General features: G+C 41.6%; 1 protein-coding gene across 3 annotated transcripts in view; it reads right to left on the reverse strand.

Annotated features, from left to right (window-relative positions):
- The window catches only part of GABRB3 (gamma-aminobutyric acid type A receptor subunit beta3), a 344,831-nt gene that overhangs the window by 200,521 nt on the left and 122,184 nt on the right, over window positions 1-22,126 (reverse strand). The window contains exons 1-3 of one of the 3 annotated variants that reach the window (XM_037731339.1): window positions 4,946-5,077; window positions 3,997-4,088; window positions 3,700-3,767 (exon numbers count right to left, since the gene is read on the reverse strand). In XM_037731339.1, coding sequence (XP_037587267.1) covers window positions 3,700-3,767; window positions 3,997-4,088; window positions 4,946-5,025 — 240 coding nt within the window. In that variant the 5' untranslated portion in view covers window positions 5,026-5,077. Of the gene's footprint in view, window positions 1-3,699; window positions 3,768-3,996; window positions 4,089-4,194; window positions 4,383-4,945; window positions 5,078-22,126 lie in introns of those variants that run through there. The other 2 variants (XM_017508495.2, XM_037731338.1) reach the window with 2 other exon arrangements.

Consider the following 22,126-nt stretch of genomic DNA (forward strand, 5'->3'; position numbering starts at 1 on the left):
GTGTTATTTTTAAAGATTATCTAAAATTTTAAAATGGGCTAAGATAAACAAGAGGGAAGTAACATAAAACAAAATGTTTGTTGTCAAGTGTCAGGACAGGCAATTTAAAAGAGTGTAGGAAAAGATTTAGAAAACAATAGAATGTAGCACTCCACTATCCATGAAGCAAGCTAAGGCAAAACCAATGCTAAATATTCAAACATTCACATCTCCTTCCCAGATTGTTTCCGCAAAATACCAAAATGAATGACGAGGTCTGAGAATGTGTTTATTTGAGGTCAGAGACGTTTCGTGGAGGCGCGGTCTACACAGGCTACCAGGAGATAAGAACTGGAGTCGATGACTGTTTAAAGCAAAAAGCAACAACAGCATCACTCTTGTAGTGTCTGTTGCTATTCTCTGCAATCACCCTCAAAAAACTCAAGAGTAAATGCACACACGTCCCACCCTGTGTTGAGATACACAGTCTCAACATTGAGACTTCTTTCAAACATTGGTGAAGTTGTATTTATTTCACTAAATACAGGTTTTCAAAAATACGCTGATCAAAACCTGAGGGGAAAATTTCAAGAAAGAATCTTCAAAGGTCATTTATCCCTCATTCTTTCTACCTCACCATCCTAAGTCCTTTAACTCAATTAACATTTTGGCCAAAATATTCATCTTATGCCACATCTCAAATCATGTCAATTACCTGCTTTAAAACCTTTACCATTTACAGGTTCCTTATTTCCTGAAATTATTACCTGAAGTCCTTGGCCTCCTGCAAAAGGTCCTAGGTGCACAGGGGTCTGTCCTGCTTTTCCAACTTCTTCTCTCGAATCTCCCCTTCTAAATCTCATCCTGTTCATCTATCCATTCATAACTCTGCCATTTTCTTCCCTAACCCAGAATATCCTCCTCCAAGCACACCAGTCAGAATTCTATTCCTACCCCTCACACAATTTAAATATAATTTCTTTCATGAAGCTTTCCACGTCAAATACCTCCCTCTTCCTAGCCAGCTCCCATCCCTCCTCCTCCCTCCCTCTTCTGCCTGCCTCTATCATTTGTTTCTCTGATGGAACGTGCCACATCCTACCTGTTGCTATATTTTGGAGGGAATGAACAGAAAATACAGGAGCATAGGATTAAAGCTGTTACTCAGTCACGTTGTTGGAAAACAGTAAAATCTATTCATGAGCTTTATTAATCACCTGTTGTCATATCTACTCTAACGGTTTACAACACGCTTAAAGTGAGACCACTTCTTCAGTTTCATAACTTACTACACTGAGTTTTGTGTGACCAGTAAGGTGATTAATAAAACTCATAAATAGATTTCACTGTTTTCGAACAACGTGACTGAGTAGGAGCTCTAATCCTATGCTCCTATATTTTCTGTTCATTAACTCTAAAACATGAGTCCCTAAACGATATTTAACCATTACTCCATTTGAGGTTCCTTTAGTAACAGGTGAAATATCATAGCTATTACCATACACAAATATTTTAAGGAAAATCAGGGTTTTCTAGAACATGATGTGACCAATCTGCTTGTGAGAGGAACATATTTTAAATGGCTGACATTCACATCTGCCCAATAGCCTTCGGTCTCCAATCCTACTCATCTTCAATATTTGTTTATAATTAGTCTGTGTTTACAGAGCAAGAAAAATTACTATCATAAGAATGCAAAAAACGCATACAAGTATGTGATGGTATGCTATACATAGCTATTGGCTATGTAATATACACTTAAAGACTGATGAATACAACGGCCTGTATCGTCAATTCGTCTTTCTGTTACTGGGTTCAGAGAAAATCAAGACACTTCAATTCACAGACTACGAATTAGGCAAATATTGATGAAGTTTTTAAACGTACCAACTATCAGCATGATGCCAGAACAACTGGAAACCAAGTTTTAAAAACGACTCCAACAAATATGTGATGCTGTGCAACAACGCACTCTCCTCCCTCCTGGAATCACCTCACCATCGTACAGCGTTCTCAAAGGGTCAAATCCATACGTTTTCTCTCCTGCTTGCCATCCTCTTACATCGTAATCCACTAAATAGTCAATTAACTTCTGTCCTTAACTGTCTTCTCTAGAGAATGTGAAATCCCCAATTTAGAAAATCGCAGATTACAGAGTGTGGATCTTAAATGTATTAACCTGTTTCCTCAAAACCATAAAACAAACATTTTGAGTAAAACTATTTTTATAGTATTACAAAAAAGTAAAATATACATAATGTTAATTTTTACTGTAAGGTAATTTATGTAGTTACATCCCTTCTGGGTTTCTTGCTAACACTTTTAACTGTTGTAATATTTGACTTACAAATGTCCTAAGTGATATACTTTGAAAACAGGTACATCTTAAAATATATATTGTAAATTTAAAAGCTTTAGATTAAGAGTGAAAAATTAACGAGACTAGCTTGGTGTGGCCAAAAGTTTCTTCTTACAAAATCCTTTGTGGTAGGCATTTTAAAATTATCTCACTAATATCTATTTTAAAAAATAGTTTCATTTTATTTGTAAATGTTCGTATCTCTGTGACTTACTGCAAAGTTTCTCAAAATGTTGTCCACAAAATATCTGCTTCAAAATATTTGCAGAAGTAGTTTTAAATGCAGAGACCCCAAGACTCCAGCCAAGCTTGATTAGCATCCCTTAGAGAAACTAGCGAGCATGCATTTAAAGCAAGTTTGCCCACGTGATTCCGGCGTACACGAGAGATGAGAAGCCACCGAGTGGATCTGAAACGGTATCTCACTGCATTCTCAATGTTGCATATCCGACAAAAAGTTGCCAAACGATTTATTCCAAAATAATATTGTTTACCAATGCTCCTTCTAGAGTGCCTCTCAGCAGAAAACTAAACTAGTTCTCAAATTCCACGGCACTCCAGCCGAATTAACAAATGAGAGAGTCATCCTTCTGAGTCCCTGACCTCCTAAAGCGTTCCTGGCAAAAGCCCGCTCCGCACCTGGGGGTACCGACCTCCGCTTTCCGCAGTTCAGAGGATCGAACCGAGTCTGCACGCACCAAAGACCCGAGTGACCCCAGGGGTCAGCAGCCCGCGCCTCTCCGGGCAGAGCGGCTCCTCCGAGGCCCTCCTAGGCTCGGCCTCCTGCTCTCGGAGCCCCGTCAGCACCTCGGACAGAGACCGGCGGGGCCGGCCCGGGTCTCCCAGCCCAGCAGGCCGCCCGGAAACTCCGCAGACACCCCCAGAGCGCGCAGACCCCCGCGTTCGCTCCCTTTCCAGCAGCCGGTGTCTCCTTCCAAAGCACAACAAAGGAAGCCCGAAGTGCTCTTACCTAGAACACAGGAGCCGCCCCCACACTCACCTCCCGGCTCCCGGCGCCTGTTGCTACGGAGGCGAGACGCGGCTCGGAAGCCTCGGGACCGGGGGCGGACCCTGGAAGGGCTGGGAGTGCACGGGCGGCGGCGGGGGGCGCGCGAGGCCGGCCGGGACCCCTCCGCAGGCAGGGTGCACCCTCCGCGGCTCGGGCTCCGGCGAGGCCCCGCGCGCCCAGGGCAGGTGCAGGGCGCCGGGCAAGCGAAGGGCCGGTGCCCGGGAGCGTGGCTCCCTCTGCGGGCCGGGGAAGCGCGGCCCGGACGAAGAGGCCTCCGGCCCAGCCCCGTTGGACACCCGTGATCTCAGACCGCGGGCCGGGGGCTCGGGGACCGCCCGGGGAGGGCACTCACCATGTTGACTTCGGAAACCATGTCGATGCTGGCGATGTCGATGTTCATCCCCACGCAGACCGGGGGACCTGCGGGAAGCGCGACACGGCGTCAGCCTAGCACCGGCGCGGGGCGCGGGCGGCTCCGAGCATGGGGGGCTCTCGCGGGAGGGGCGCGTGAGAGGGGCCCCCGCCCCCACCCCGCCCACCCCGCCCCCACCCGCCGCGGCCCCGCGCTGTGGCCCCCGCCTCCCCCACCCAGGCCGCCGCCACCGCCGTGGGTCGCGCTTCCCGCAGCGGCCGCGCGCAGCCCACTTACCCCCGAAGTCAGGTCTCAGGCGGATGTCGTAGCCTTTCAGCAGCTTGTCCACCGTCTCCTTCACGAAGGACATGTTCCCGGGGTCGTTCACGCTGCAGGAGGGTGGGGGGCGCAAGAACAGGGTCAGGGGCGGCGTGACCACCCCCGCTCCTACCACCCCGCGCCCTCCCGCGCCCGCCGGCCCTCCCGCGCCCCTACCTCTGCGCGCAGCACACCACCGCCACCAGCACCGGGGCCGAGAAGATGCCGAAAAGCCTCCCTCCCGCAAGGCCCCACATCCCTCCGCCGCGCCCCGGCACGGGGGAGGGGGCGCCCCGCCGCCGTCGCGACCCGCAGCCGGGGCTGCTCCTGCTGCTGCCGCCGCGCCGCCGCCGCCGCCGCGCTGGCCCGGAGCGGAGGAGGGTGGAGGGGGAGGGGAGGAGGGGGAGGAGCGGGAGGAGGGAGGAGGGAGGAGCGCGCGCGGGCGCTGGGAGCGCGGGGGAGGAGGCCGGAGCCGGAGGCGGAGCCTCTGCGCCGTGCACCCTGCCCTCCCCCTCGCTCGCGGCGGCCCGAGGCCGGGGCCCTGGGCGCTCCCTCCAGCTTCGGCGGCCGCCGCACACAATCGGAGCTTGGGGACCACGGAGCGTGGGGGCGGCCCGGGCTGGACGAGGCGAGCGGAGCCGCGGCTGCGCGGAGCCGGGCGGGGCGGTGGGTCGGCCGCGGAGCCGGCTCCTCGGGGCTCCCCGCGGCCGGGCGAGCGTGGATACCGTCGGCAGCTGCGGCACGGACACCGGCGGAGACGGAAACGCTGTCCGCCTCCCCCGGGCCCCGACGTCGGCCTCGCGCTCGACCACCGCCCGCCGCGGCGCAGCCCGAGAGCCCCCGGGTGCCGCCTGCGCCTGTGCCCGCGGACAGAGAGTACCGCCTCCGGACGGGGCCTCAGAGCGCGGGGAGGGCCCGCCCGCCTCACCTGCGGGGCTCGGAGCCTCGGGGCCCCAGGGTCCAGGACAGCCAGATGGGCAGCAGCAGCGCCAGCAGCCCGGAGCACATGGCGCTGCTCCTCCGGCCTAACCTGCCGGGATGCGCCCTCCCCGCAGCCTCCGAGCATCACACGGCGACGCGGGGATCCCCGCCCCTGCCTCCACCCCCCGGCTTTCCCGCCAGACCCGTCCTCCAGCCCCTGGCACGGCCCGATTCTTCATTTGTAAAATTGGACCTTTTTAAAAAAAGCTGCTCCTTGAACTGCACCTCTCACCCTCGCTCCTGAACATTTCTTGGGAGCACTGAGCCCTTTCTGCTCACATAGATACAAATGTAATGGATGCTTAAGAAAGGACTGCATATGTGTGTTTTATTATCTGCAAACGGGAATCCCAGTCGGACTTAGAGACTGGATTGTCATCCCACAGATGGTAAAACACCTGCCTTTTCTGGGGCCGCCCGGAGCTGTCCGTGGTCCTTAAAATAACGCCGGAGTCCTGCTTCCCAGTGACAGGCCTCTATACCTTGGCCGTCATTAGGAGACACTGGCGCACTGGCACGAGGACCCTGGTGTACCACCTCACACCGGGTGCACCTGCCCTCTGGACCACCACCGCACAACTAAGGGGCCGCTCACCCACGGCCAGGGGTCGTATAAGTTTCTTTAATGAATGATCCCCAATAAAGTTTCTCTGTGCCTGGAACTTCTAATATTGAGGAAGATGGTTAAACAATCCTTCTTGTAACCAACTAACAAAACCTACACACTAAGCTCATTTTTGTGTTCTGTAGACTTCTTCACGTTATTCCAGGACTTAATGAATGGTTAATAATAGATAACTACTTCCCTGTATTGACTCATTTTTTTCTATGAAGGTTAAGCTTTTCTTTAATGTCATTGAGACTTTATCTTAGTAAATATCCACATCTAGATCCTAAATCTCACGTTGGTATCTTTCTGTGCATTAATTTTAAATATCGCTGTCTTTTCTAAAAATCAGCTACTTTATTTTTGGAACAGAAAATGTGACCACACTACCTAAAAGGTTCAGAGATAAATATAGCTCCCTAATTATTTTCTGGAAGTCTATTCACCACTGCTTTGCATTCAATGTCCTGTTAATGCACAATGGAATTATCTGGAAAATTACATCTGTTGTATCACACACACGTTCGTGGTTCAGCTTATTTCTATTTGCATGCAGCTCTTTTGGAGAAATGCCCTGCTGGGGATCGTGGCTATAAAAAGTCAACAATGAAATGAAGTTGTTTGAATAAAACCAACAACACAGCAAGAATTATCCCCCTCACTACCAGGTTATATGTTCTAAGACTTGGAAAACCTCATTACAAACATTATCATCCAGCCGGGCATCACGTCAGACCTTCTTGACTTCACCCTGTCTGTGGAGCTTTTGGCTTTATCACCCCAGCTGCTGCCTCAGCACCCAGTTCTGCAAGAGCTCCGAGCAGCTTTACATGGGAACAAGCCCACATGGAATATCCACAAGGTCTAAGATGTCACGGAATTTGCTCAGTACTCACATATATGCAATATGACATTTCAGGCAAGTTAAAAATTTGTGGGGCAGACTTTTGGCTAATGGACAGATATCCAGTGAACCAAAGAGTCTCCCTTTATTGCCTCCTAAGAAATGTCCTGAGATGCAGTCACTGTTGGCCTCTCAAAGATGATCTTGTGAGATGGACCCATCAGTTACTTCATACTTGGTAGTGGGTGGCCCGCCTGTTAATGAACACTTGTATCTGCTCCCTGTCTTTCCATGCCTCGATTCCCTTTTCCTTTGCTCCTGTTTTCACTGGAATCAAATACCCCAGTAACATATCATCACCTAAATGTCACCTCAGAATATGTTTTCTGGGGATCCTAGGCTGAGTTGTGAACTAATAAGCAAGTCATTAGAGGTGTCACCTAAAGGCCGGGCGTGGTGGCTCACACCTGTAATCCCAGCACTTTGGGAGGCCGATGAGGGTAGACCACTGGAGCTTGGGAATTTGAGACCTGCCTGACAAACATGGAAAAACCCTGTCTCTACTAAAAATACAAAAAAATTAGCTGGGCGTGATGGCACATGCCTGTAATCCCAGCTACTCTGGAGACTGAGACAGGAGAATCGCTTGAACCCAGGAAGCAGAGGTTGTGGTGAGCCAAAATCACACCATTGCACTCCAGCCTAAGCAACAAGAGCAAAAATCTGTCAAAAAAAAAAAAAAAAAAAAGTGTCACCTAAAATGCAGTCTTTTTCTAAAGGCAAAATCAAGGAGAAAGACTGCACAGGTGTGATCAGGATGCATGGGTTATAAGGCCCTTACACACCTACACACTACTGCTCATCACAGCTGCTGCCCAGCTTGCACCCACACCTGAGACAAAGGACAGACATGCGGCCCGCCACCCTTCCTCCTTGCTCAGCTCCCTCCAACACAGGCGGCCGCCTGGTAGGGGTGGATAAACACTGAACACCAGCACCCACATCCCTGTGCTCTCTTGCTTAGGTAGTAATTACGTATTAACCAGATCAGCAGAAAATTATTAATCCAGTTCTTACTTGCACTCAATTTAGACTGGAAGAGAAAAAGGCTCCAGAAGTCCCACATAGGGTAATTTTTCACTGCAGAAGAAAAAGGAGTTGAATGCCATTTTGTTCATAGAAAGGTGGTTTTAAATGGGCTGAAGAATATTTGGAGTCTCTCAAGGTAAACAGAAGGAAGGGAAGCAGATAGCCGGGAGGCATCCGGTGATCATGCTACCTTATTCTGATCTGCGCATTTTGGTTGACCCAAACGCCTTTTACCAAACTGTTCTGTTTAGTCACTCCTCTTTCTTACAGAAAGCTTGTTTTTTTAACAGTGTCAAAGTTTTCTGGCACTACATTTTGATGTTCTTCAAAAAAAAAAATAACTGAGGCAACTTGAGGTATATAGCACGTGGAATAAAATGTTACATGTATAGTTAGCTGAGTCTCGACATGTATAAACTAGTGTACATTTTCATTGTGCCCAAAGTTCTCTTGTAACCCTTTGACCCATCTGCCACTGAAGGTTCCAGACAAGCTCTGACCTACATACATTCTGTCATTATACTTGTTACTTTCATTTTTGCCTGTTCTAGGCATTCCATATAAGTAGAATGATGACATGTTGTTGCATGCCTGGCATCTTTCACTGGGTGTAATGTTTCTGAGATCTATTCATGGTGTTGCAGATCCATCGTTAGTTCCTTTATATTGCCAAGTAGTATTCCATTCACCTGTTGATGGGCTTTTCTAATTTTAGGGATTATGAATAAAGATTCATATACAGGTCTTTATATGGACATGTGGTTTCATTTCTCTTGGACAAATACCTGGGAGTAAAATGGCTAAATCATGTGGTGAGTGTATGTTTAGTTTTATAAGGAACTGCCAAAATATTCCAAGGTACTTGGAGGCTTTTGCATCTCACCCACAACACAAGAAAATTGCAGCTGCTCCACACCCTCTTCGTTCATCTTGGTGGGTGTATAGTGGCACCCCATTGTGGTTTACGTTTGGATTTGCCTGGTGATATCTAAGTAAGCATATTTCATTTACATATTGGCCACTCATATTTTCTTTTTGAAGATACAAGATTTTTGCCCATTTTAGTTGCATTCTCAGTCTTTTTTATTGAGCTGTAAGAGTTTTTTTTTTTTTTTTTGAGATGGAGTCTCACACTATCACCTGGGCTGGTGTGCAGTGGTGCAATCTCTGCCTCCTGGGTTCAAGTGATTCTCCTGCCTCAGCATCCCAAGCGGCCAGGATTACAGGTGCCTGTCACCATGTCTGGCTGATTTTTTGTATTTTTAGTAGAGATGGGGTTTCAATGCATTGGCCAGACTGGTCTTGAACTCCTGACCTCATGATCCACCCACCTTGGCCTCCCAAAGTGCTGGGATGAGCCACTGGACCTGGCTGGAGTTCTTTATATATTCGGGATATAAATCCTTTGTCAGATACATGTAATGTAAATATTTTCTCCCATTCTGTGGCCTTGCTGTTTCATTTGATAGTATCTTTCAAAGAAAAGAAGAATTTAATTTAGATGAAAGGCAATTTATCCATTTTTTTTTTCTTTTAAGATTCAGACTTTTGGTATTCTACTTTAGAAATCATTGTCTAATTAAAAGTTTAAATTTTCTGCATGTTATTTAAAAGTTAGCATTAATATTTATACCTGTTATTTGTTACTTGTTAACTTTTGTGGATGATGTATGGGCTGAGATTCCTCTATATGAAGTGTATTAGTCAGTTCTCACATGTTATAAATACTAAATACCTGAGGCTGGGTAATTTATAAAGAAAAAGGATTAATTGTCTCACAATTCTGCAGGCTGTGCAGAAAGCATAGTGGCTTTTGTTTCTGGGGAGGCCTCAGGAAACTTATGATAGTATTGGAATGTAAAGGAGAAACAGGCAGGTCACATGGGCGGAGCAGGGGGAAGAGAGAGAGGAGGGAGGTCCTACACACTTTCAAACAGCCAGATCTCACGAGAACACACTCACCATTGTCACGACAACACCACGGGGGATGGTGATACACCAGAAGAAACCGCCTCATGATCCAATCACCTCCCCACAGGCCCTACCTCCCACACTGAGGATTATAATTTAACATGAGATTTGAACAGGGACACAGATTCAAACCATATTATGAAGCATGATTTGTTGAAATGTTCTTTCCTTCAATCTGGTAACTTTTACATTTTTGTTGAGAATCAATTGATCTTATGTGTGTAGCCATGTTTTTTTACTCTATTTTATTTACTGTTTTCCATCAATTTATCTAAATATATTTATACTAATCCATACTGTTTTGATTAATGTAGCTATAAAGTTAATATTGAAATAAGGTAGCATAATCCAACTAATTTTATTCTTCTCCAAAATTGCTTGGACTATGTGAGGTCTTTGCATTTTCATAAACATTTTAGAATGATCTTTTCAATTTCTATAAAGAAGCCTGACGGGATTTTAATTTGCATTACATAAAATCTATACATTAATTTAGGAAAAACTCACATCTTAACAACATTGAAAACTATCTTTCAATTTGTGGAAATTATATCTTTCTATTTATTTAGATCATCTTTAACTTCTTTTTATAAGTGCTTTGTAGATTTTAGTGTAGAGGTTCAGTATTTGATTCATTAAACTTATCACGATGTCATATTTTATGCTATTATAAGTGATTTTTAATATTTCACTTCCAATTGTATATTGCTAGTACATATAAATATGATTCATTTTTGTATATTGTCATTCCATCCTCCAACCTTACTCAATGTACTTATCTTAATAGATTTTTTGGTAGATTCCTTAGGATTACATCCAGGAGATAATTATGTCATCTGTGAATACAGAGAGTGTATTTCTTCCTCTTCTATATGTAGATATTTTAAATTTCTTTTTCCTGCCTTACAGTACTGTCTGGGGCTCCCAGTGCAATGTGGAAAGGAAGTGGTGAGAGTGGACACGCTTGCCTTATTCCAATATTAGGGGGAAATATTCAGGCTTCGTCATGGCTATTGCTTGGGTTTTTTTGTTTTTTGATTGTTTACCATTAAGTATGGTGTTGACATCTTCCTCTTGTTTTTCTTCTGTTCCCCCTCCCCGACCCTCTCTTCCTTTTCTTCTACCTCCTAGAAAAGTTCAGTCCTAATGGTAGAGAAGTACGTGGTGTGTACTGGTATGGAGTAGGGGCTCTCAGGCCAGAGTTCAGGCAGTGTGAGAGGGCACAAAGCTTCACAGCTCGAGAAACTGAGAAAAGCATCATTTTGCATAAAAGGCTTAGTTTGAAAATCATAGCCAAAGCAAAGTAAGAAAGGTCTGGACAGGGAGAGTCAGCCACGGATCTCAGATCATGGAAGGTGGGCAAAGCGGCCTGTGTTTGGAATCACCACCAAGGCAAAGCTAGGAGGACATCCCCGTGGAGGGCTGGTCTGGTTTGACGGTCAGTTTCAGAGGGTGAGGAGAGTGTCTATGCATGAAGCCTGCCCTGCACAAGGCTCGAAAGCCCACACAGGAGGAGGAGGTCATGAGCTGGGTGGGCCAGCCTGCCACACGGAGTTCAAGTTCACACAGTGCTAGGAATGCTCCCCGACAGGAGGGCATACACAAGGTGAAGATTAGGAGGGCATTCATGTGGCAAGGTGACCTGTCATAGAAAAACAGCCCAAGCAAGGGCAGGAAGGCATCCATGTGCTGGGATGGCCCAAAATGGGGAGTGAGAACCTGAACAGGAAAAGGACAATGCCCACAGGGAATGGAAGGAGTGGCAGCCGTGGGAGATGGGCTACGTAGTGGAAGCTTAATCAAATAAGTACATGTATTAAGAGTAATTGGATATAGGCTGGGCATGGGGGCTCACCCCCGTAATCCCAGCACTTTGGGAGGCTGAGGCGGGTGGATCACAAGGTCAGAAGTTCGAGACAAGCCTAGCCTGGCCAATATGGTGAAACCCCATCTCTACTAAAAATATAAAAATTAGCTGGGCGTGCCAGTAGTCCCAGCTACTCGGGAAGCTGAGGCAGGAGAATCACTTGAACCCAAGAGGCTGAGGTTGCAGTGCTCCAAGATCACGCCTCCACACTCCAGCCTGACAACAAAGCGAGACTCGGTCTCAAAATAATAAAAAGAGTAATGGAAGCCAAGTTTCTCTCTGTTGGAGACGAGAGTTACACGTACAAAACAAGAGAGAAATAATTCCTGTGGTATGACGGCAATTCAATGTATTAGTGTGAACTAATGATTTTCAAAGTATATTTATAAATATATAGACATATATATATACGTACTTACTGTATACAGACATATACACACATGCACGCACGCACACACACACACACACATACACACACAAACACACACACATTCTCTGCTTCTACCCACCAAGAGGGCCTGGGAACAGTGACAACGCAATAGCAATGAGCACTCTCTGCACCCAGTTTTTGGCCTCTCAATACTATTTTCTACTGAAAGGAACCAGAGTTACTTGGGAAAATGGATAATTCTAGAGACAGACAGGGAAAGCATAAGATGGAATTGGGGTATTTGTGGCATAGCAAGTTGGTGTTCAAAGAATGATGAGAACATGTCAGAAAGACAAAAAATCCAGCTTGAATGTTTTTATACTGACTAATTCTGGGATGATTTGATTAAAAATAAAAAATAACAATAATGAATTATAACCCAAAGGATAAAACAGGAAAATTAGAGTTTGTGCACATTAATTGTTTGATCATAAATGATATATTTTGATCATTAATGGTAATAAATTACATAGCTTTTAAGCACGTGTTTCACAAAATTAATTATAAAAACAACTATAAAATTAATTATGAAGTAAAAATAGTAACTTTATAGTTAGCTGGGCAGATACTACCTTAATCAAGAGATCAATATGAACAAATTTAAAAAATTAAATATATCAAAGTTATGCATCCTATAAGACAGTGAGAAGATTATTGTATCAGTTTATGGCATTTCCACAAAAATACACAAGCTAAGTCCAATCATGAGGAAACATTAGACAAACCCAAATTAAGAGAATTCCTAAAGATAATGTCCGTATAATAATTCAAAAGTGCCAATACCATCAAAGTCCAGAAAAGACTGATTAACTAAAGGAAACCAAAGAGACAGGAACTCACGAGGCATGCATAATTCTGGTCTCCATCATTTTGCTGTAAAATATTTTAATGAGGCAACTGGTTGATCTTGAATGGGGTATAAAGATTGGCAATAATTTAAGAGTATCTATTTCCTGATATTTTGATAATTGTATTGTAAAACACAAGTCTCTTGGTATCTATGAAACCACACTAAGATGTGTGAGAAAAATTTTCTGTAATATTTTGATGACTTTAAACTAAAAAAAAAAAGAAGCTTTCTGTAGATGCCCTTTATCACATGAAGGAAATTGCCTTCTATTCCTAGTTTTGTGGAGAGTTTTATCAAGAAAAGTATGGAATTTCATCAGGTGCTTTTTTTTTTTTTGAGATGGAGTTTCACTCTGTGGCCCAGGCCTAATCTCAGCTCACTGCAACCTCCACCTCCTGGTTCAAGTGATTTTCCTGCCTCAGCCTCCTGAGCAGCTGGGATTACAGGTGTGTGCCACAGTGCCTGGCTAATTTTTTTTATTTTTAGTAGAGATGGGGTTTCACCATATTGGTCAGGCTGGTCTCAAACTCCCAACCTTGCCCACCTCAGCCTCCCAAAGTGTTGAGATTACAGGCGTGGGCCACCACACCTGGCCTCCTTTATTCTTTAGCATAATAAATGACATTGATTTTTTTAAATGTTAGGCAATATTTGTGTTCCTAGGATACACATTGCTTGGTCATTTTGCTTATATTTTTACCTGTTGCTGGATTTGATTGTTCAATATTACTATTAAAAATGTATGTGCCTATGTTCATAAGTGTTTTGGTGTATATTTGCCTTTTCTTGCCTGGTTTTTGTATTAGCGCAATGCTGACCTCGGAAAGCAAGGTTCCATATATGTTTCTTTCTCCTATAATTTTTGAAAGGTTTTTCTGTAGGATTGTCATTACATCTTTCTTAAATATTTCCTAGAATTCATCAGTGAAACCAATGAAGTTTGAAGATTTCCTTAATTTTTAAATAATAAATATGATATCTTTTGCAGACATAAGCTATTTAGATTTCTATTTCTTATGAGTTTTGTTAATTTACATAAAGTTTGTCTGTTTCATCTAATTATCAAATTTATTAATGAAAAATATGTATAACATTTCCTTATCATAATTTTTAAAGTCTGTAGTGCACGTAGTTATGCTCGCACTTTCTTTTCTGATATTGGTAGTTTGCGTCCTCTTTTTTATCTTGATGAGTCTAGCTGAAAGTTGCTTACTTTCATTCATCTTTTCAAATACTCTGCTTTTGGTCATACCACTTTGCTCTATTATGTCTGCTCTGTAGCTTATCAATTTCTGCTCCTGTCTTTACTGTTTCCTTTCTTCTACTTTCTTTGGCTCTGCTTTGCTTTTTCTAGTTTCTTTCTCTTTTTTTATTGCATTTTAGGTTGGGGTACATGTGAAGAATATGCAAGATTGTTGCATAGGTACACACGTGGCAGTGTGATTTGCTGTCTTCCTCCCCTTCACCTGTATCTGGCATTTCTCCCCCTACTATCTCTCCCCAACTCCCCACCCCGCTCCTTTTTTTTTTTTTTTTGAGACGGAGTTTCGCCCTTGTTACCCAGGCTGGAGTGCAATGGCGCCATCTCGGCTCACCGCAACCTCCACCTCCTGGGTTCAGGCAATTCTCCTGCCTCAGCCTCCTCCTTTTGTAGTTTCTTAGGATTGAAGCTTAACGATTTTTTAGAACTTTTCTAATGTGGGTATTTAAAGTTATATATCTCTAAGCTTCAGTAGTATTCCAAAAGTTTTAGTATGCTACATTTCAATTTACTTCATAGTATTTTCTGCTTTGATTTTTATTAGCCACAGGTATTTAGAAGCATGTTCTTTTATTCCCAAACATTTGGAAATATGCCAGACTTCATTTTGCTATTAATTTTTAATTTAATTGTGTTAGAGAACATATTTTCTTTTCTTTACATTTTTTTTTTTTTTTTGAGACAGAGTCTCACTCTGTCACCTAGGCTGGAGTGCAATGGCACGATCTCGGCTCACCGCAGCCTCCGCCTCCCGGGTTCAAGCGATTCTCTTGCCTCAGCCTCCTGAGTAGCTGGGATTACAGGCACATGCCACTGCGCCCAGCTAATTTTTGTATTTTTAGTAGAGACAGGCTTTCAACATCTTGGCCAGGCTGGTCTTGAACTCCTGACCTCAGGATCCACCCGCCTCGGCCTCCCAAAGTGCTGGGATTACAGGTGCGAGCCACCACGCCCAGCCTAGAGAACATATTTTCTATATATTCAGCTCTTCTGAATTTGCTGTAATAATATTTCTGACCTGTGCATGATTTACATTGGTGACTATATCATGCACACTTGAGCAGATAGGCATTCCGCCCTTTGGGGGTGGAGCGTTGTCTAAATGTCACTTAGGTTAAGTTGGCTGACGGTGATGTTTGGGTTTTATGTATCTATCCTTACTGATTTTCTGTGTACTTATTCTCTCACTTACTGAGAGGGGAATGCTGATGTCTTTAAATATTATTATTTGCCCGTTACTTTTTTCAGTTCGTTGAGTTTCTGCTACCTGTCTTTTGAAACTGTTATTTGGTGCATAGGCATGAAGGATTTTTATGTCTTTTTGATGAACTGTGCCTTTTATTATCCAAAATGTCCTCTTTATTGCTGGTAGGATTGCTTGCCTGAAGCTGGCTCTGTCTTAACTTAATAACTACTCCAGCTCTCTTATGATAATTTTTCCTTTTACTTCAGCTTATTTGCTTAAAGTTAAAATCTCTTTTTTGTGGGCTTCGTTTGTCAGGCCAAGCTTCTTTAACGTGTCTGACAATTCCTGCCTGTTAGTTGGACTGTCCAGTTCAGAGCTGTTTAATAGAAACGCAATGTAAGCCACATGATGTAATTTTTAAAAAATTTCTGTAGCCATATTGAAAAGGGGAAACAAATGGAATTAACTTTAGTCATTTATTTAACCCAATATAACCAAAATATATTTCAATCTGTAATCAATGTAAAAATATAAATTTTAAAAAGGGCCATACTAAATATTGAGAATCTGGTTGTTTTAAGATACACCTGCAGTACATCTTCATTTGGGATAGATTCATTTCAGGTGCCTGATAGTCGCAAGTGGCTAGTAGCTACCATTTTGCACAATGCAAATCTAAACTATCTGCATTTAATGTCATTATTGAAGTGGTAGAGTTTAAGCCAAGCATCATTTTTTTGTTTGTTTTCTGTTTATTGAATCTGTTGATTGCTCTTTCCCACCTTTTCCTGCCTTATAAAAAAATCAATTGGTTGAAGTTTTTAGTATTCAGTTCTATATTTACTGTGGGATTATAAACTATGCCTTTTTTAGTGTTTAAGGTTTACAATATTCATCTTTAAGTACAGTCTAGTGTCAAATACTATAATTCTCTTGAATGCGTAAAGCAAGAACCTCACCGCAGCACAATTCTACACCCCAAAATTGTGTGCTATTTCCTTATATTTTACTTTTATACATGTTAAAATACCATAATACATTGATATTGCTATAAATACCTTTCACGAAATATTTTAAATTAATTATCTACATATTTGCTGTTCATAGCACTTATTACTTTATAGATATACATGTTTTCATCTGATATTATTTTTATTTTGTCTAAGGAGCTTACTATACATATCTTTTAGAGCATGTCTCCTAGTGACAATTCTCCTAGCTTTTGTTTGACTGAAAATCTACAGTTTGCCTACATTTTCATGAGATTATTTTGCTAAATATGAAAGTCAAAAAGTTGACAGGCTCTCTTTTAGCACTTTAAAAATAGTATTCCTTTGTCATTTCATAAGAAATTGGTAAAAATTTCTTGTGTATTTCAATAAGAAAATAAAAATGTATTATCTCTGTCCTCACATACATATATTTTTTTTTAATTTTTCAGAGACAGGGTCTAGCTCTGTCATCCAGGCTGGAGTACTGTGGTTTAATCATAGCTTACTGCAGTCTCAAACTCCTGGGCTCATGTGATCTCCTGCCTCAGCTTCCCCAGTAGCTGGGACTTACAGGTGCATGCCACTGAGACCAGCTAATTTATTTATTTTTTACTTTAAAATTTTTTTGGTAGAGACGGGGTGCCACTTTGTTGCTCAAGCTGCTTTCAACCTCCTCGCTTCAAGTGATCCTCCCAAAGTGCTGGGATCCCAGACATGAGCCACTGCACCCAGCCCATAATATCTTAATATACCCCATCTGAGTTGCCTTTAAGTTTTTTATCTATCACTACTTATCACCAATTTTATCTCAATGTTCCTAGGTATGTTTTTCTTTTTGTTTCTCCTTCTTGGAATTCATTGAGCTTCTCAGATCTGTGTGTTTATAGTTTTCATCTTATTTGGACAATTTCCAGCTAGTATTTTCAAAAACATGTTTCCTCCCCTCTTCTGAAATTCCGATTACACACTTGTATGACACTTTGATACAGTCCCACATTTTCTTTATTTCAGTCTATTTTTCCACTGTTCTTTAGTTCAGATAACCATATTATTATGTTTTCAAGTTCTCCTTGTAAAATGTTTATATTTTTATGTGTACACAGTAGGTGTATATATTTACGTGGTACAGGAGATACTTTGGTAGAGGCATACAATGCACACTCATTACATCAAAGTAAATGGGGTATTCATCTCCTCAAGCATTTATTTCTTTGTGTCACAAACATTCCAGTTATACTTTTAGTTATTTTTAAATGTACAACCAGTTATTGTTGATTGTAGTCACCCTATTGTGCTATCAAATACTGAATCTTATGCATTCTAACTATATTTTGTTAGAATTATGCAATTATGTAATTGTATAATTTTCTAACATATGTAATTATGTTAGAGAAAAATCACTATTATATTTGCATCAATCTAATAGCTTTTTTTGGTGAAATCTCTAAGTTTTTCCAAATATAAGACTGTATCATCTGCAAACAAGGACAATTTGATGTCTTCCTTTTCAGTCTGGATGCCCTTTCTTTCTGTCTCTTGTCTGACTGCTCTTACTAGGACTTTCAAGTACTATGTTGACTAACAGTGGTGACAGAGGACACCACAGCTACTCTTGTCTTCTGCATTGTCCTATTTGCTTTGAGTCATGTCCGGCGACATCATCATTTCAGAAATTACATTTGAGCTCTACAGTTTTCATTTGGTTCTTCTTATATATTCCATTATTGCCTTCACTGTGTTCATTGTTTCTTTAAACCATTAAGCTCATCAATAGTAGCTTTTATCATTTTCTTGTCTGGTTATTCAATCATCTCTCTCATTTCTTGGGCTGTCTATAATGAGTGTTTTTTTTTTTGGGGGGGGGGGGTTATGTGTTAACATTTTCCTGAATCTTGGTATGCTAATAATTCCTTTTGCACTCTGCATATTGTGAATTTTAAGTTGTTCTGTGCTGTATTTTGCCATCTTCTTTTAAAGGGTGTTTGTCTTTATTCCAGCAGTAAAGTTATATGCTGATCAGTTTCATCTTTTAAAGAGTAGTTTTAAAGTTTTTAAAGGGAAGGTCTAAAGTGGCCTTTAACCTAAGGCTATTTTGGCCATACTACTAAAGCATTACTCTTCTGGGATACCTATTTAATATGCCCATTTAATGGTCCTATTTAATGGGTTTTGTTTGTTTGTTTGTTTGTTTGTTTGTTCGAGACACAGTCTTGCTCTGTTGTCCAGGCTGGAGTCGGCTCAGTGCAATCTCTGCCTCCCAGGTTCATGCGACTCTCCTGCCTCAGTCTCCCCTGTCACTGGGATCATAGGAGCATGCCACCATGCCCAGCTAATTTTTATTTAATGGTCTTTACATGTTTAATAAGGATCCTCCATTCTTGCTGGTTAGAATTAGAAAGTCACCTAGTCTTGTGTAACCTCTGAAAACCATGTAGGTATAGATCCCATGCTATTGTCTATTTAGCTCTATTGAGACTCACTCTATGTATGTACAGCTCAATACTCATCAATAAATGCAAGAGAGGCCGGGCGCGGTGGCTCAAGCCTGTAATCTCAGCACTTTGGGTGGCTGGGGCGGGCGGATCACGAGGTCAAGAGATCAAGACAATCTTGGCCAACGTGTAAAAAACCCTGTCTCCACTAAAAAAATACAAAAAAAAAAAAAAAAGCTGGCCGTGGTGGCATGTGCCTGTAGTCCCAGCTACTCGGGAGGCTGAGGCAGGAGAATTGCTTGAATCCAGGAGGCGGAGGTTGCAGTGAGCTGAGATCGCGCCACTGCACTCTAGCCTGGCGCCTGGCGACAAAGCAAGACTCTGTCTCAAAAAATAAATAAATAAATGCAAGAGAACCCAGGTGTCTTGAGCTCTCTCTCTCTCTCTGCATAGCATCCCCTCTCTCATTCTATATTCTGCAGATTTAAGTTGCTGCATTCTTTCAGAACTCTGGTCTCTGCCTTCTCAATCTAGTGATCTGCCGTGTCCTGCTTGGAATTCTTCTCACTACACTGCAGTCCATAAAGGTCACTAGGCAAAAAGCCAAGTCGATTGTAGGGCTCTTGCTTCCCTTCTCTAAGGGATCACAGTGCCACACCGCCTACTGTTTAATGACTACATACAGTTGTTTCACACGTTTTGTTCAGCTTTTCTAGCGACTTCTGATACAAAAACAAGTCTAGTCACATTTACTTCATTATTGCTGGAAGGAGAAATCTTAAACTGATTTGAATATAGGGAAATGACAATTGATGTTACTAAGAGCAATTGCTGAGAGTAATTGTCACTGTTCTCAGAACAGTGATCTAAAAGCAGCAAAGGCTCTTATCTCAGTATCTCACTAAATCCATAATAACTTTTCTAGCAAAGTATGCTTATATATCCTACTAGGTATATTTACAGCTATGGCAAAATCCCAATCAAAAAGGCTAATTTCAAACCCTTGTCCCAGCAGTAGTAATTGCTGAAATGCCAATGGGGAGAGGGGAAAAGATGTGACCTGCTTGGTTAATTTTTAATTAATCAAAGAAATAGGAGACAAGAATTGCCCTGAAAAAAAAAGATTACTAGTGATAGACAAAATATTTTTCAGTCAATAAATCATACAGTTTGTTGTTGTCTTCCTGCACTGGAACATTTTACTACCCAAGGTTTCCAGAGACACTCTACTTACGCCAGAAACACCACATGAAAAGATCCTAATCCAATGATGACATAATGCGCATTTTCAAGATATTACTCTAGATTCTAACACATTCAATAACAATGGACTTAGAAATCTATCAATCAATCAGTGTTTTCAAAAAAATTTCTTTTAAGATTAATGCCATGGTTCCCCTTTTCTTCTTCTCCTCAGTCACTCTTTGTGTGGGTCTCCTTCCTAACCTGACTTAATTGCAATGATGATGAGAAATACTGAAGAGACGGTCTAATACTCAAAAGTATAAGCTGGGTGCAATGAGAGACATACATAAAATTAAAAACTGTTTTTGTGTTTTAAGATCATACAAATAGGAAACTGACACAAACTTGAAAGTCTAACTCCACAGTAGGGCTGCATCTTAATGAAAAGTGTAAATCAAAATACAGGTAAAAATAAAGGAAAAAATCTTGCACTATTTCAGTACATCTGAATCTCTGAGTAGTCTCTTTAGTTTGAAAAGAAACACCCTCATCCTTTCTCCTGGGAATCACACACTGAATTATTAGAGGTAAAAAGACATGATGTATACAAGTTATGTTCAAATAGACTGGGAAAAATAATAATTTGTGTGTGTTTATATTTGTAGAGACAAATAAAGAAAGAAGAATGTGGAAACATGTCTGAAATTGTTAAATCTGAGTAAGATAGTACTGTGTTATTTTTGCAGCTTTTCTGTAGGTTTGAAATAATTTCAAAATAAAAAGTTTTTTTTAAAAAAGAAACACCCTCTAACACTTGTTAAAATGTGTTAATAATGTGTTAAATAGTATATATTTCATAATATATATTACATATAAGTATATAATACAGTTGAAATCATAAATATATGTTATAAACCATGTGTTTTAACATTCTATATTATAGAGTGAAAGTAATAAATTGTGAAACAACATAGTCTAAATTATGTCTTTAATATATAGATGTATATATACTATATAACATATTAAGAACATTTAAGCTTCACAATTTATTACTCTAATAGTACCGAATGTTGCAATATATAAAGTATGTGTAATTTAAGCAAATAAGTTTATTTATGTTATCTAAAGTGTTTATTGAGGAGCAAGTCTGAAGATGCTTGTTTCACATTTCTGTCCTCTTTACATATTCAAGCATCCATTTAACTTACAAAATTAATTTTTGAGAACTACCTTATCCTAGACATTCTGCTAACAAACTTATCAGACAAAAATGTAAATGCAATACAGTTCTTGCCTTCTAGCAATTTGTGATATAGAGGAATTGCAAAGCCTATGTAAGACCTCAAAGAGATTATCTATTTCTTTCCATGAGATAGAACAAGGAAGAGAGAGAAGCAGTGTGAGGCTTCAATGACGAAGAAATGGGAGTCCCTTCAGAGACATATTAACACTAGGACCCTACGGAGGAAGACAAAGGGAAGACTTGGCAGGTGGAACAAACAGGTAGAACTTGAGGACTCCCATACCTATTGCTAAAGGCAATTACTTAACTGCTAAGAAAAGTCATGGAGTGATGACAGAAGAAGATACAAACTTGATTCCAACAGATCAGCTGGATTTAGCCTGCGGAGTGCTAGAACGGCAAACATTTCAGCCATCCATGCTACTTCACTCAAGTTCTTTGACTATCATTTGGAGACATTCAGAGAGCAACAAAAGTACACTTGTTAAATAGTAGCCTCAGTTACCAGCTGGAGACAAGTGCAAAGTGCCCGTTAAATGATCAGCAACACCGCGAAGAGGGAGGGAAGTGGAGGAGAGAACACTACACTTCACGTGCAAAGGACTTCTACTGACATAATAATGTCTATGCATGGCCCCCAGATACCCAAATGCTTGTGCATATCATTGGACTTCCTATTCTTGTGTAAATAGGTTTTATTCCTTAAGATTATGATTTTTAGATTTCTCCCTATTAATAAATGTGGCTCCAGTAAATTTGCACAAACACACATATAAATATGTCTTATCAAAGGATATATGCATCTTTATATGTAAAAAATATTGACAAATTCTTTTCCAGATTGACTCTATCAATTTACAGTTACAATAGCAGAGTTTGAAATTTCTCTTTGATCTATATGTTCAATAATTCTCTGTAATACCAAGACTTACATTTTTGTCAATTTGCTCTAAAATGAAATAGTAGTGTGCTGATAACCTGCAGTTCCCTGTTTATTTGTAATCTGAGAAATCTTTTCATATTTTCTAACCGTTTATATTTGCTTGTACCCTGAGACAAAGACACACTTTATTTTTCTTACTGAATTGTAGGTTATGGATTGTCGTGTGCTAATTTTTTGTACAAGTGTTTCACATGCTAAGAAGGTCAACCTCACCTTTTTCCTGTGTTA

This window comes from Cebus imitator, unplaced genomic scaffold (assembly GCF_001604975.1).
Source record: "Cebus imitator isolate Cc_AM_T3 unplaced genomic scaffold, Cebus_imitator-1.0 Scaffold392, whole genome shotgun sequence".
NCBI classification, from domain to species: Eukaryota; Metazoa; Chordata; class Mammalia; order Primates; family Cebidae; genus Cebus; species Cebus imitator.